Source organism: Neoarius graeffei, chromosome 6, assembly GCF_027579695.1.
Source record: "Neoarius graeffei isolate fNeoGra1 chromosome 6, fNeoGra1.pri, whole genome shotgun sequence".
In the NCBI taxonomy this organism is placed as follows: Eukaryota; Metazoa; Chordata; class Actinopteri; order Siluriformes; family Ariidae; genus Neoarius; species Neoarius graeffei.
Genome location: NC_083574.1, coordinates 55,302,960 through 55,317,214, shown reverse-complemented (window position 1 = coordinate 55,317,214; position 14,255 = coordinate 55,302,960). Strand labels below are relative to the sequence as shown.

The 14,255-nt window shown below is 41.3% G+C and overlaps 1 protein-coding gene across 1 annotated transcript in view; it reads right to left on the bottom strand.

The window, feature by feature from the left end:
* The window catches only part of smad3b (SMAD family member 3b), an 83,911-nt gene that overhangs the window by 23,758 nt on the left and 45,898 nt on the right, over window positions 1-14,255 (bottom strand). The window contains exons 2-3 of the mRNA XM_060923884.1: window positions 9,301-9,494; window positions 9,040-9,174 (exon numbers count right to left, since the gene is read on the bottom strand). Of these exons, the coding sequence (XP_060779867.1) occupies window positions 9,040-9,174; window positions 9,301-9,494 (329 nt within the window). The remainder of the gene's footprint in view (window positions 1-9,039; window positions 9,175-9,300; window positions 9,495-14,255) is intronic.

Below are 14,255 nucleotides of genomic sequence, written 5' to 3'. Positions count from 1 at the left end.
GTCCATCTGTATTATGAAACGCCGACCAATCAGTTTGGCTGCATTTGGCTGGATTTGAGCACACAGTATGTCTCTGAATACCTCAGAATTCATCCGGCTGCTTCTGTCCTGTGTCACATCATCAATAAACACTAGTGACCCAGTGCCACTGGCAGCCATGCATGCCCAAGCCATCACACTGCCTCCGCCGTGTTTTACAGATGATGTGGTATGCTTTGGATCATGAGCTATACCACGCCTTCGCCATACTTTTTTCTTTCCATCATTCTGGTAGAGGTTGATCTTGGTTTCATCTGTCCAAAGAATGTTCTTCCAGAACTGTGCTGGCTTTTTTAGATGTTTTTTAGCAAAGTCCAATCTAGCCTTTTTATTCTTGAGGCTTATGAGTGGCTTGCACCGTGCAGTGAACCCTCTGTATTTACTTTCATACAGTCTTCTCTTTATGGTAGATTTGGATATTGATACGCCTACCTCCTGGAGAGTGTTGTTCACTTGGTTGGCTGTTGTGAAGGGGTTTCTCTTCACCATGGAAATTATTCTGTGATCATCCACCACTGTTGTCTTCTGTGGGCATCCAGGTCTTTTTGCATTGATGAGTTCACCAGTTCTTTCTTTCTTTCTCAGGATGTACCAAACTGTAGATTTTGCCACTCCTAATATTGTAGCAATTTCTCGGGTGGGTTTTTTCTGTTTTGCAGCTTAAGGATGGCTTGTTTCACCTGCATGGAGAGCTCCTTTGACCACATGTTTTCTTCACAGCAAAATCTTCCAAATGCAAGCACCACACCTCAAATCAACTCCAGGCCTTTTATCTGCTTAATTGTGAATGACATAACGAAGGAATTGCCCACACCTGCCCATGAAATAGCCTTTAAGTCAATTGTCCAATTACTTTTGGTCCCTTTAAAAACAGGGTGGCACATGTTAAGGAGCTGAAACTCCTAAACCCTTCATCCAATTTTAATTAGGGGTGTGCAAAATAATCATCATGACAATGCATCGCGATACTAACTTTCATGATATACTGCATCGATTCTTGACGCCAAATATCGATTATTAATTCTAAAAAATGAATAAATAAAATTGTATGAATGGTTGGCGAACATCAGCCTAAAACAAGTAGAATACAACTTCCAGTCCTGTAGATGTCGCCGTGGAGTTTTTGACGCCCGCTGCCTTCATGCTAGTGGCATTTCCGGCGGCGGGCTACTGCGACCTAGACATTCTGCATAGACATCATATGCGACTGTGACTCTGTTTACAAATCTCGCTGGAACAGCACGCACAACATGCTTGAGCGCTTTTTAGAGCAACAGCCTGCCATCCACGCTGCACTCCTGTCTGCAGAAATACGTAAATCTGAGAAGAACATCTGCACACTCACCGAGTCTGACATAACTGCTGCGGTACTACAACATGCTAAAAGAAATATGCTAAGTGAGTGTATTGTTTCCTAATTTGAGGATGCTCCACAAACTATAAATCCATAAGGCATTTAAATATAATGTAAAGTAATGTAACAAATAATATAATGATGATGATGATAATTTAATGTACCGAGTAATAGTATATATATTTTGATATTTATTATTGCCTTGTCCTCCCACACTGCAGGTGCTGCAAAGAAATTGAAAACTGCTATTAGTTTTCTTTTATTATTTTTAGTTTTATAAATCCTATGCACTTTTTGTAATTAGTGTGTCCACTTGTTAAGTATGGAAACAGTAATATTTGTTTTAAATGGCAACTACCTCCAAAGTCGTTTCAATAAATTCAGTTATGAACTGAGTTGCTCTGAGTTATGCATCAACTGGAGACACTATCCAGATCGTACACAGCCACTGGTAATTATGCTCTATTTTTTTTTTTTTTACATTTTCACTGAAGTATGTTGAATATATGGCAATGCATTGCAATAATTCAAGAATCGTGATGCATCATGATAGTATCGCATCGTAGCATGTGAATCGTGATTCGAATTGAATCGTGACTTCTTTGCCAATACCCACCCCTAATTTTAATGTGGATACCCTCAAATGAAAGCTGAAAGTCTGGACTTTATGTCCATGTCCATTATATAACTATAACTTGAATATGTTTCAGTAAACAGGTAAAAAAAGAAAATTTGTGTCAGTGTCCAAATATATATGGACCTAGCTGTAGATTAATACATGTAACTTGTATCGTGTGTTTAAGCTACCGGTATGAGATTATTTAATTTGCTTCAGAATGTGATTGTCTCAGTTCATCTGATTATTTAATTAGCCTTTTACGTTTTATCAGTGAAAATGCATGCGTGTACATGTATGTTGCATAAGTTATAACACCTATCCTGTTTTACTGAGAGTCAACCCACAATCAGTGAAGTCAAATCAGTCTTAGTTGAGCAAGTCGGTAACGGGATTTCTTACTTTCACCATAAATTTTTATTTATATGACTTTGGTCTATAGCTGTAAAAGGCCTCGGCCTTAAAACCGGTTACCGCTGTGATGTCACGCGCTCAGGGCTGGCTGGCTCAGCGGGGCAGCTCCAATGCCAACTTTGCGGTCGAGATTAACTCTCAAATATATATTTTTTTATTCCCATTTATGCAGCATACAAGAGTCAAGGATGGAGATACTATCCACTCAAATTTATTTAAAAATAAAAGGTTCTGCGCATCTCCTTTGATCTCCCACTGAATATTTAAGAGAAATAATCATATTTCTGGAGCTGAATGTCTCATCTCATCTCATTATCTCTAGCTGCTTTATCCTGTTCTACAGGGTCGCAGGCAAGCTGGAGCCTATCCCAGCTGACTACGGGCGAAAGGCGGGGTACACCCTGGACAAGTCGCCAGGTCATCACAGGGCTGACACATAGACACAGACAACCATTCACACTCACATTCACACCTACGGTCAATTTAGAGTCACCAGTTAACCTAACCTGCATGTCTTTGGACTGTGGGGGAAACCGGAGCACCTGGAGGAAACCCACGCGGACACGGGGAGAACATGCAAACTCCGCACAGAAATGCCCTCGTTGGCCACGGGGCTCGAACCCGGACCTTCTTGCTGTGAGGCGACAGCGCTAACCACTACACCACCGTGCTGCCGAGCTGAATGTCTTAACAATTAAAAGACATGACTAGATTTAAATAACCAGCAACATCACTGACATGTTTGAGCAACTGGTATTTATTCATCTCCAATACTTACACTTTTTTTGGACACATAAATTAATACCAATTTATTTATTTACAACTTTTTTTAAGCAGTATTAATAAACAAAGCCCTGTGTACGTGTTTGTTGGGTATGAGTCAATCAGACCATCTGGTAACTTGCATGTTTCTTGTTCACTCTCTTTTGTGCTCTTTTTTTTTTTTTAATAATGTTTATACCCCCTTCTCCTGTAGATAACTACCTGTAATGTCTGCTGCTGTACTGACCAACCACTCTACAAGCAATATTAGGCTAACAGCCAGAGACAATTTCATTCGCACATAACCTAATAATCCAAGCACCATCTAATTTAAGCATTATCTAATTTCAGTTCATTGGATTAAGTAGACATGAAAGCAAAATTCTCTAACATGATTCAAGCCTGATTTGAGCTCTATAACAAGGTTATTTAATGTATGTGCATACGTGTAAGTTGGAGGGAATAATAGAGCTTTGAAAATGGCATCCATAGCTTATACCAAATAGACAGCAAGCAGATTCTTGCTTGCATAGTATTCATTCATAGATGGAGGTCATTATCCCTGTGTCTGAAAATCACTCACTCATTCACTATTCCCTATACAGGGAATTACAACAGAGAAGACTATATAGTGAGTTCCTTGATAAAATGAAAAAAACGCTTTTGGACACTACTCCGTCGCGCTGTTATTTACATCTTTACTGTCACAGAATTACAGTGGTGCTTGAAAGTTTGTGAACCCTTTAGAATTTTCTATATTTCTGCATAAATATGACCCAAAACATCAGATTTTCACACAAGTAGATAAAGAGAACCCAGTTAAACAAATGAGACAAATATTATAATTGGTCATTTATTTATTGAGGAAAATGATCCAATATTACATATCTGTGAGTGGCAAAAGTATGTGACCCTTTGCTTTCAGTATCTGGTGTGACCCCCTTGTGCAGCAATAACTGCAACTAAATGTTTCTGGTAACTGTTGATCAGTCCTGCATACCGGCTTGGAGGAATTTTAGCCCATTCCTCTGTACAGAACAGCTTCAACTCTGGGATGTTGGTGGGTTTCCTCACATGAACTGCTCGCTTCAGGTCCTTCCACAACATTTCGATTGGATTAAGGTCAGGACTTTGACTTGGCCATTCCAAAACATTAACTTTATTCTTCTTTAACCATTCTTTGGTAAAACCACTTGTGTGCTTAGGGTCGTTGTCTTGCTGCATGACCCACCTTCTCTTGAGATTCAGTTCATGGACAAGATGTCCTGACATTTTCCTTTAGAATTCGCTGGTATAATTCAGAATTCATTGTTCCATCAATGATGGCAAGCCGTCCTGGCCCAGATGCAGCAAAACAGGCCCAAACCATGATACTACCACCACCATGTTTCACAGATGGGATAAGGTTCTTATGCTGGAATGCAGTGTTTTCCTTTCTCCAAACATAACACTGCTCATTTAAACCAAAAAGTTCTATTTTGGTCTCATCCGTCCACAAAACATTTTTCCAATAGCCTTCTGGCTTGTCCACATGATCTTTAGCAAACTGCAGACAAGCAGCAATGTTCTTTTTGGAGAGCAGTGGCTTTCTCCTTGCAACCCTGCCATGCACACCACTGTTGTTCAGTGTTCTCCTGATGGTGGACTCATGAACATTAACATTAGCCAATGTGAGAGAGGCCTTCAGTTGCTTAGAAGTTGCCCTGGGGTCCTTTGTGACCTCGCCGACTATTACACGCCTTGCTCTTGGAGTGATCTTTCTTGGTCGACCACTCCTGGGGAGGGTAACAATGGTCTTGAATTTCCTCCATTTGTACACAATCTGTCTGACTGTGAATTGGTGGAGTCCAAACTCTTTAGAGATGGTTTTGTAACCTTTTCCAGCCTGATGAGCATCAACAACGCTTTTTCTGAGGTCCTCAGAAATCTCCTTTGTTCATGCCATGATACACTTCCACAAACATGTGTTGTGAAGATCAGACTTTGACAGATCCCTGTTCTTTAAATAAAACAGGGTGCCCACTCACACCTGATTGTCATCCCATTGATTGAAAACACCTGACTCTAATTTCACCTTCAAATTAACTGCTAATCCTAGAGGTTCACATACTTTTGCCACTCACAGATATGTAATATTGGATCATTTTCCTCAATAAATAAATGACCAAGTAGAATATTTTTGTCTCATTTGTTTAACTGGGTTCTCTTTATCTACTTTTAGGACTTGTGTGAATATCTGATGATGTTTTAGGTCATATTTATGCAGAAATACAGAAAATTCTAAAGGGCTCACAAACTTTCAAGCACCAATGTAATACGTGCCAGATCAGTCGTCTGGTGGGTTTTCAAAATAATAAATCCATATAATACTCAGCGTATTTCCCACTTTAATAAATACAAAGTACTTTGTGTCTGCTGCATCTTTCAGTTCTTTTAAATCAACGCTGAATACTTTCTTCTTTGCCGCTGCCTTTTATTAAATCAAATTTGAGGCTTTTGATTTGATTTCTTTCAGCGCGACCGCAATGCCTGATGGGATATATTGCCCGGTTAGTGACCATCAGTGGTACACTAATTTTCATGATGCATTGTGGGATACTTTGAGTGCACTATATAGGGTGTAATAATTCTCACTATACATTCGGGCAGCACTACAAAATGGCGAACTCGCTATACAGTCCACTATATAGCGAGTGATTTCGGACACAGGGTATGTCATATTATATCATTATGGTGTAATACACATTTTAATAACATGGGTTTAACATCTTTGCATCTTCATTTATTTTCAGTGAAGGGAGCATGAGCACCAATTGTTAAGTAACACGCTACTTGGAGTGTTTGTTTCACTAAATACTTTACCATTCTTACTTATTTGGATGATTATTTTACCTGTGTCATATTTTATAGTAACTATTTTTTAACAATATTACTCAAAGAAACTCAAATACTAATCTACATAGACTCTTAGAGATGTCCGATTTCTTGACAAAGTGCTCATAAACATGCTCATAAATGTTGATCGTACATTTGTACCTATAAAAATCTACACACACTAATTTAAACTATAGTAACCCTGATCAGGATAAAGCAGCTATTGAAGATGAATGAATGAGGTAAATGGATTTCACAGTGCTGTGGCATCATCATTCATTCCCATTTTAATGAACGTGGTCTTTCTTTGTCCTGCAAGCTTCATATCTGACCACTAGAGGTGTGACGATTAATCGATCCCCGATCCATTTCAATCCGCAATTCGAAAATCGATTGAAATTTAAGGAATCACGATTCACTGACGATTCACTAACAAGACCTAATTTCCTCCCGATAACTCTAGACCAGTGTTTCTCAAACTTTTTCAGACCAAGGACCACTTTGTCCCAAAAAAAAAAAAATTTCAGGGACCACCTGTCAACACCCACCCCCCGCCCCACACAACACACAACATACAGAGATGTGTACTATTAGGTGTTTTTAATTGAAAAAATTATGGTTAACTAAATACATTAAAGGCCTATCCATTCCATATCCTCCGTGGTTTTTAAAGGCAAAAGTATGGAGGTTTAAAATTCAGCAAACGGTTAATCAGAACATTTCATATCAATAGTTCAAAATTAGGAGGAACATGAATGAACTGAAATGAACAAAACAAATAGTCTGCCGAGCTTGTTTTTCTTGTTCTTCCTGTGTTGGGGACTCAGTGCTAACTGAATCTTCTTTTCTCTGCATGTTCTCCTTATTGATGCTTGTGTCGGTAGTGTCAGGTTTTTTCCTCTTAACTGAACCGGTCAGCTAGCCTAGTAAACTAGACCCACCCGCCTAGCGGCCAAAAATATTTTTGCCTAGCGAATGGGTCTAGCCTCGCACCATATAAACAAAAACACCCCGGGCATCAAATCGTGCCCGCCAATCACAACGCAAGGTTTTTGTTTGGATTCTTTGGGCGGGCTTTTGCAAGAGTGACGACAAGGCTGCGCGACGCTGGAGAAAGCACAGCAGGAAAGATGGCTACGGCTAGTGAACAGCGCGCGTTTGACTCCGCTTTGGAATCAGTTTTAGAAGAATTAGACTTGGAGTTTTTGTTGAAACATGAGCAGGAAGAGGCTCTCCGCTCGTTCCTTTTCAAGAAGGACGTTTTCGCCGTTTTGCCGACCGGCTATGGCAAAAGTCTGATCTACCAGCTGGCTCCGCTCGTAGCCAAAAGGATGGGGCTAGTTTGTGCAGTACGAAGAATTAATAAACAGCTTTGAAACATTACTTTTTGATTGTTTCTTATTTTCCTGTTATTTTAAATTTAAGGGAAATTATTTCACCAAACACCACTAAATAAAAATAAAAACTCAAAAACAGTTTAAGCAAACCCTTGAAAAACACTTGGAAAAAAATGAGTGTATGTGGTAAAGACTCCAAACTTGTGGTCATTATCCCCAAACTTCTTAATATCTAGAACCTGTTTATTAATTAATACGCATTTTGAAAAATTATTTATTTCAAGGCCTCCCCCACTGCTTTCTGTCGCTCTGACTACATCACAGTCACTGTTGCGCTGATTGGTCAGAGTGTTGGCCTATACGCACAGAGACAGTTTGAAAGACAGCGGTTTGTTCCTCCCACCCCCTTCGGAAATGTCTACGGATCAAGGCCAGACTAAATATTCACATTTAGTCTGGCTTGCCAGGCTACCTGTCAGCTCCATCCTTGTTGTTTCACTTTCAGTAAATTAAAAAAATCGCCACGAACACGAGCTAGTTAGGATTAGCCTCTTATATGTTCAGAATTTTCGTTTGCTTGTTTTCAGGTCTGCCTGCCTGTTTGCCTGTGAGGCAGAGATTTGTGAGGTGACTGTTGCCTAGAGACGAGAGGCGGAATAAGAGCACGTGCACACTACAAGTTTTATGTGGTGCAAATTCAGATGCAGAACGCTTTTTAAATAATAATAATGATGAAATTACAGGGTCGTTTGATTGCCGTTAAAAACAAGATTGGATAAATTTAACTTTCTAATAAATGTTACAAAGCATACGCTAGCTTATCTTGAAAACGCTGACTACATTTGTAGACCACACTTTGCGAAACACTGCTCTAGACGCATAACAAATTTCAACAAATGGCATAATTTTGATGTGAAAAATTTGATTCGGTATCGGGAGCTGTACGTGGGCGCAGCCATGTTTGTGGTTGCTATATCAATCTCGTGAGATCCTCTCTGGACAATGAATGTTGTGTCTCAATAGACGGTATTCACTTTAACACAAGTGACTGCATTTTTGTGTTTTAAAAGATTGGGACGAAAGTCATGAAGTTTTCACTGCTTTTCTGTTTCTTAGCGTTTTGCGGTTTCAAAATTAAAACGTGCCAAAAATGACTGAACTGTGATACATTCATAGTTACATTCAAAGTCAACGGAGTGACTGGAGTCTGAATAAAGACTACAAAGGCAACACGACTTTTTTTTTTTTTTTTTATTGTTCTACACTTCTAGGTTGACAGTTAACAGAATATTGACAATGATGCGCATCAGTTATAAAATAGAGGACAAAAAAACGTGAATCGTGATTCAAATCGAATCGGAAGGTCAGAATCGTGATTCGAATTGAATCGTGAAAAAAACTGAATGGTCACAACTCTACTGACCACCTACACGAAAGTGAAAAATCCCTGCATGTCAGTCCTGAGGTAAAACTCCGGATCAGTCTGGTGTCTCATGCAATTTCATTCAGTTTATTAAGGAGCTGCAGATCCTCCCTTGAATTATAGCAAAACATGAAGTCGAAGAGACAAGAATGTGCATGTGAGCACAAGCAGCCTAGCGTGCATGTCTGTCTGTCTGACTTTTCTCCCCCTTTGCACTCACCAGGTATGTAGTTGATAAGAGGCTCAATGCCTGCAGGAAAGTTGGTGTTCTCGGGGATAGAATGGCTGTAGTCGTCCAGTGGGGGGAATTCTGCAGGGATATCAGTGTGTCGGGGAACCAGCACGGGAGGAAGAACTGCATGCACACACAGAGTAGTAAATCAAGGATGACTCCAGACTAATTATGGTATTCTGTACCATTTGATAAGGATGATTAAATCTAAAGCTTCGGAGAAAACAAACGTGCAGCAAGAGGGCATACCTGGCGTCTCCACACGCTGGTAATGGTAGGGGTTGACGCACACCTCGTCCTTCTTCATATGGAACGCGAACTCGCACTGGTCTATAGCACGCAGCTCATGGTGTGACTGCAGGTCAGGCCATCGCCATAGCCGGCAGTAGATAACGTGAGGGAGGCCTTTTCTGTGAGATACCTGCAGACGCCCATCCAGAGACCTAAGAGAAACGGAGCACACTATCATTATAAGTGGACTGAAGACTCAGCTCGTCCCCATACTCGCGTACCACACTGGAGCAATGATAAACCTCACATATCTTATGTTTGAAAGATGGCCTTTAAAAGTTCTACGCTGATGTAGCAGTTTCTCTCATTAACTAGTTCACTGGACAACCGAGAGCTCGAGTGGATTTGTCCTACCCCATGTTTTGGTTGTCTGGGAACATATTCAACTATTCAAAATAAAAAACTGCACCTTATCCATAGTTAGGAGCATTAATAGAGAAGAAGAAGAAGAAGGAGGAGGAGAAGAAGAAGAAGCAGGAGAAAAAGGAGGATGAGAAGAAGAAGCAGGAGGTGGAAGAGGAGGAGAAATCGTCAGGAAGAAAAGGCCATAGTCTGTGGCCATAGTCCTTATTCTCACATGATAACATCTTTGATGGAGCACATCATGTTTGCACAGTAGTAAGTCTAATATTTTGGCTAAGAGCTATGGTACTCTCTCCTCACTAGGCATTCAAAATATGTTATTCGAGTCTGGCTGTATCTTTATTTTCATGTGCTGGTCAGTAAGCTGACTCATTTTGCTCATTTTATAAGTATTTCCACATCCTTGCTTGTTCCTCATTCTAAAAACGCTGTCTATAATCGGTGCAAGTTAATTACTCTGTATGATAAAAAGTTACTATCAACAGCCAGAACTGTGCTTGATTTATGTCGGTGCAGGAGTCAGGAGCAAGCAGTGCACACTAACATATGCTTAAACATATACATCAAATAAAGTACAATTCAGAGCACCCTACTGAACCCACTTGTCCATCAGGCAAATACAATTAAAAACTAACAGCCGAGACACAATCTGCTTCTGCTCTGGGCTCCTAAACTAATGACTTGTTCACCCCCTGTGACGACAGTAATAGATAACACGAAAAAATGAAATGATTCAATTTTGTTTTAAATGGTTCTTTTGTGAGTCAGTGACGAAGCACCGTTTAAAAAAAAAAAAAAAAAAAATCACTGCACCAAATGGTCAGATATTATTCCTTGTAGTCATGGTGTAACCAAAATGCTCCATAAAATACACTCTCTTGTATTCTCTCATTTCATTGTAGGTCTGGCACCACTTCTGTCACAAGACCATAATTTATTTTATTTCACAATGAGCATTGGCAGTCAAAGTACAGCAAAAGGAGGAATACTGAAAAAGCAGAATACTGCACATTATATACAGTCAAGCCGGAAAGTCTGCACACCCCTTTCACCTTCTCCACATTTTATTACGTTACGAACTTGCTCTACAATAGATTACAGTCACAAAATTCTACACAACGTAGCCCATAATGACAAAGCGAAAGCAGGTTTTTAAACATTTTGTGCTCATTTATTAAAAATCTAAATGTAAAATATCATATATACACAAGTGTGCACACCCTTTGATAGGACACCCAAAAGTGAGCTGAGGTGCATTTTGTTTCCACTGATGCTGCTTGAGATGTTTCTACAACTTAATTGGAGTCCACATGTGGTAAATTCAATTGCTTGGACATGATTGGGGATTGCCATCACCTGCCTATACAAGGTCCCACAGTTGACAGTGCATGTCAGAGCAAACTCCAAGCCATGGGGTCAAAGGGATTATCTGCAGACCTCAGAAACAGGATTGTGTCAAGGCATAGACCTGGAGAAGGGTACAGACAAACTGCTGCAGCTTTACAGGTCCCAAAGAGCACAGTCGCCACCATCATTCGTAAATAGAAGAAGTTTGGAACCACCAAGAATCTTCCTAGACCTGGCTGCCCGGCCAAACTAAGCGATCGGGGAAGACGGGCCTTGGCCAGGGAGGTGAGCAAGAACCCGAGGGTCACTCTGACAGAGCTCCAGCGTATCCTTGTGGTGATGGGAGAACCTTTCAGAAGATCAACCATCCAGGCAGCACTCCACAAATCAGGCCTTTATGGTAGAGTGGCCAGACGGAAGCCACTCCTTAGTAAAAGGCACATGACAGCCTGCTTGGAGTTTGCCAAAAGGCACCTAGAGGACTCTCAAACCACGAGAAACAAGATTCTCTCGTCTGATGAAACCAAAATTGAACTTTCTGGCCTGAATACCAAGTGTCACGTCTGGAGGAAACCAGGCAAGGCTCATCACCTGGCTAATGCCATCCCTACAGTGAAGCATGGTGGTAGCAGCATCATGATGTGGGGATGTTTTTCAGCCGTAGGAACGGGGTGACTAGTACTGATAGAGGGAAAGATGAATGCAGCTAAGTACACCGAGATCCTGAAGAAAACCTGCTCCAGAGCGCTCTGGACCTCAAACTGGGACGAAGGTTTACCTTCCAACATGACAACGACCCGAAGCACACAGCCAAGAGAACAAAGGAGTGGCTTCGGAGAAAGTCTGTGAATGTCCTTGAGTGGCCCAGCCAGAGCCCAGACCTGAATCCAATTGAACATCTGTGGAAGGAGCTGAAAATGGCTGTGCACCGATGCTCCCCATCCAACCTGGCCAAACTTGCAAGGATATGCCAAGAGGAATGAGCAAAAATGTCCAGAAACAAGTGTGCCAAGCTCGTAGCTTCTTTCCCAAGACGCCTTGAAGCTGTAATTGCTGCCAAAATAGGCTAAGGGTGTGTACAGATATGTAACTCCTAAATAACCTATTTTTGTCAGTAAAATAAAATTGCAGATTTTCTAAAAAACCTGCTTTCGCTTTGTCAGTATGGGCTATTTTGTGGAGAATTTTGTGACAAAAAATGAACTCAATCTATTGTAGAGCAAGTCTGTAACGTAATAAAACGTGGAGAAGGTGAAAGGGGTGTGCAGACCTTCCAGCTTGACTGTACATCAACACCGATGAAAAGATAAAATATACGGCATCACATTTATTTTTACATAGTTCTCTTTGAAAACATCCTGAACACAAGTAGAATAACCCAATTACCATCACGTAGAAAGTTACAGTCCGAGACATGATGGGTGAAAATTTAAACGTAGTGGAAGCAGTCCTTCATTCTGTTCCTGAGCCTTATTTGCTGTATGAAACTCACTGCATCACCCTGACTGCTTGTCGTCTCGTCCTTGCAAACTGCTGCACATGCAGCTGTGATTTCCGAACTCGACATGGTGACATTTTCATTAGCTTGTTTCACTTTCATGATTTTTTTTTTCTTGACTGCACTATGCAGAACCTGGATGTATGCTTCAGCACAGAGTGTCGAATAAAAGTCTTTCAAACACACTTTTCCTCCACCAAAGTGAAGTGCCAAACAATGGAGAAATTAAGAAATGGACCTGTGACTTTATTTTGCAGGTCAAACTTTTCAATTCGCAGTGATGTGAGACTTAAAATTCAATGGCCATTTGGAAATTCAGGGCTGTACAGTGTGACACAGATCACATGCACTGTGGTCTGTGCGATGAATGAAATTACCACAGCAGCATGCATGCAATACAGTTTTGCATGTGTGAGAGAGACAGAGACACTTGGTTTTGTGAAGTGAGGGTTTTTGTGCCACAGTTCCTAGCGAAACTACATTTTTCAGCAGCGTGCTGGTAATGCTGCTGTTTAGATTAGATTAGATTAGATTAGATAGAACTTTATTGATCCCTTCAGGAGGGTTCCCTCAGGGAAATTAAAATTCCAGTTGCATCGTTACAGGATAAACAGAGAATAGAAATAGAGAAAAACTTCTAGATAAATTAAATTAGGTATTTGCATATACAAATATAAAAAAAGAATAAGATATGGGGAAGGGAGGAAAGGGCCAACAGAAGAGGTACTGCACATTATATTGCACATTGTCCAGTATTGTTTATTGTCAGGCTAGGCTACTGCTCCTTCCTGTCTTCTGTCCTCCTGTTCCCCCTCCTCCCCCCCAGACAGGAGTTGTACAGTCTGATGGCGTGAGGGACAAAGGAGTTTTTGAGTCTGTTCGTCCTGCACTTGGGAAGGAGCATTCTGTCACTGAACAGGCTCCTCTGGTTGCTGATGACGGTGTGCAGAGGGTGACTGGCATTGTCCATAATGTTCAGTATTTTGTCCATAGACCTCTTCTCTGCCACCGTCACCAGAGTCCAGCTTCATGCCGACCACAGAGCCGGCCCGCCTGATCAGTTTGTCCAGCCTGGATGTGTCCTTCTCGGATGTGCTGCCCCCCCAGCACACCACGGTGTAAAACAGGACACTGGTGACCACGGACTGATAGAACATCCACAGGAGTTTCCTGCAGATGTAAAAGGACCGCAGCCTCCTCAGGAAGTACAGCCTGCTCTGTCCCTTCCTGTATAAGTGATTGGTGTTGCAAGTCCAGTCCAGCTTGCTGTCCAGCCACAGCCCGAGGTACTTGTAGGAATCCACAGCCTCCACCTCGACTCCCTCGATCAGAACTGGTTGTGACCTTGGTCTGGACCTCCTAAAGTCAATGACCAGCTCCTTGGTCTTCGAGGTGCTGAGCTGCAGATGATTCCTGTTGCATCAAACGGCAAAGTCCCTCACCAGGCTCCTATACTCCTCCTCTCTGTCGTCACTGATACACCCCACGATGGCTGTGTCATCGGCGAACTTCTGAATGTGACACAGCTCCGAGTTGTAGCAGTAGTTTACTGAATCAAATAGCTTTTCAGTATCTTTCATAGATCAGGTAGCGTAAGCTACAATTTCCAGAGCATTTCTGAAGCTCCGGCAGATCTTTCTGCTGCCGTCTAAATAAAACCAGAGGCTGAAATATTTTGAATTCAATTTTGTGTCTGCGCAGGCTT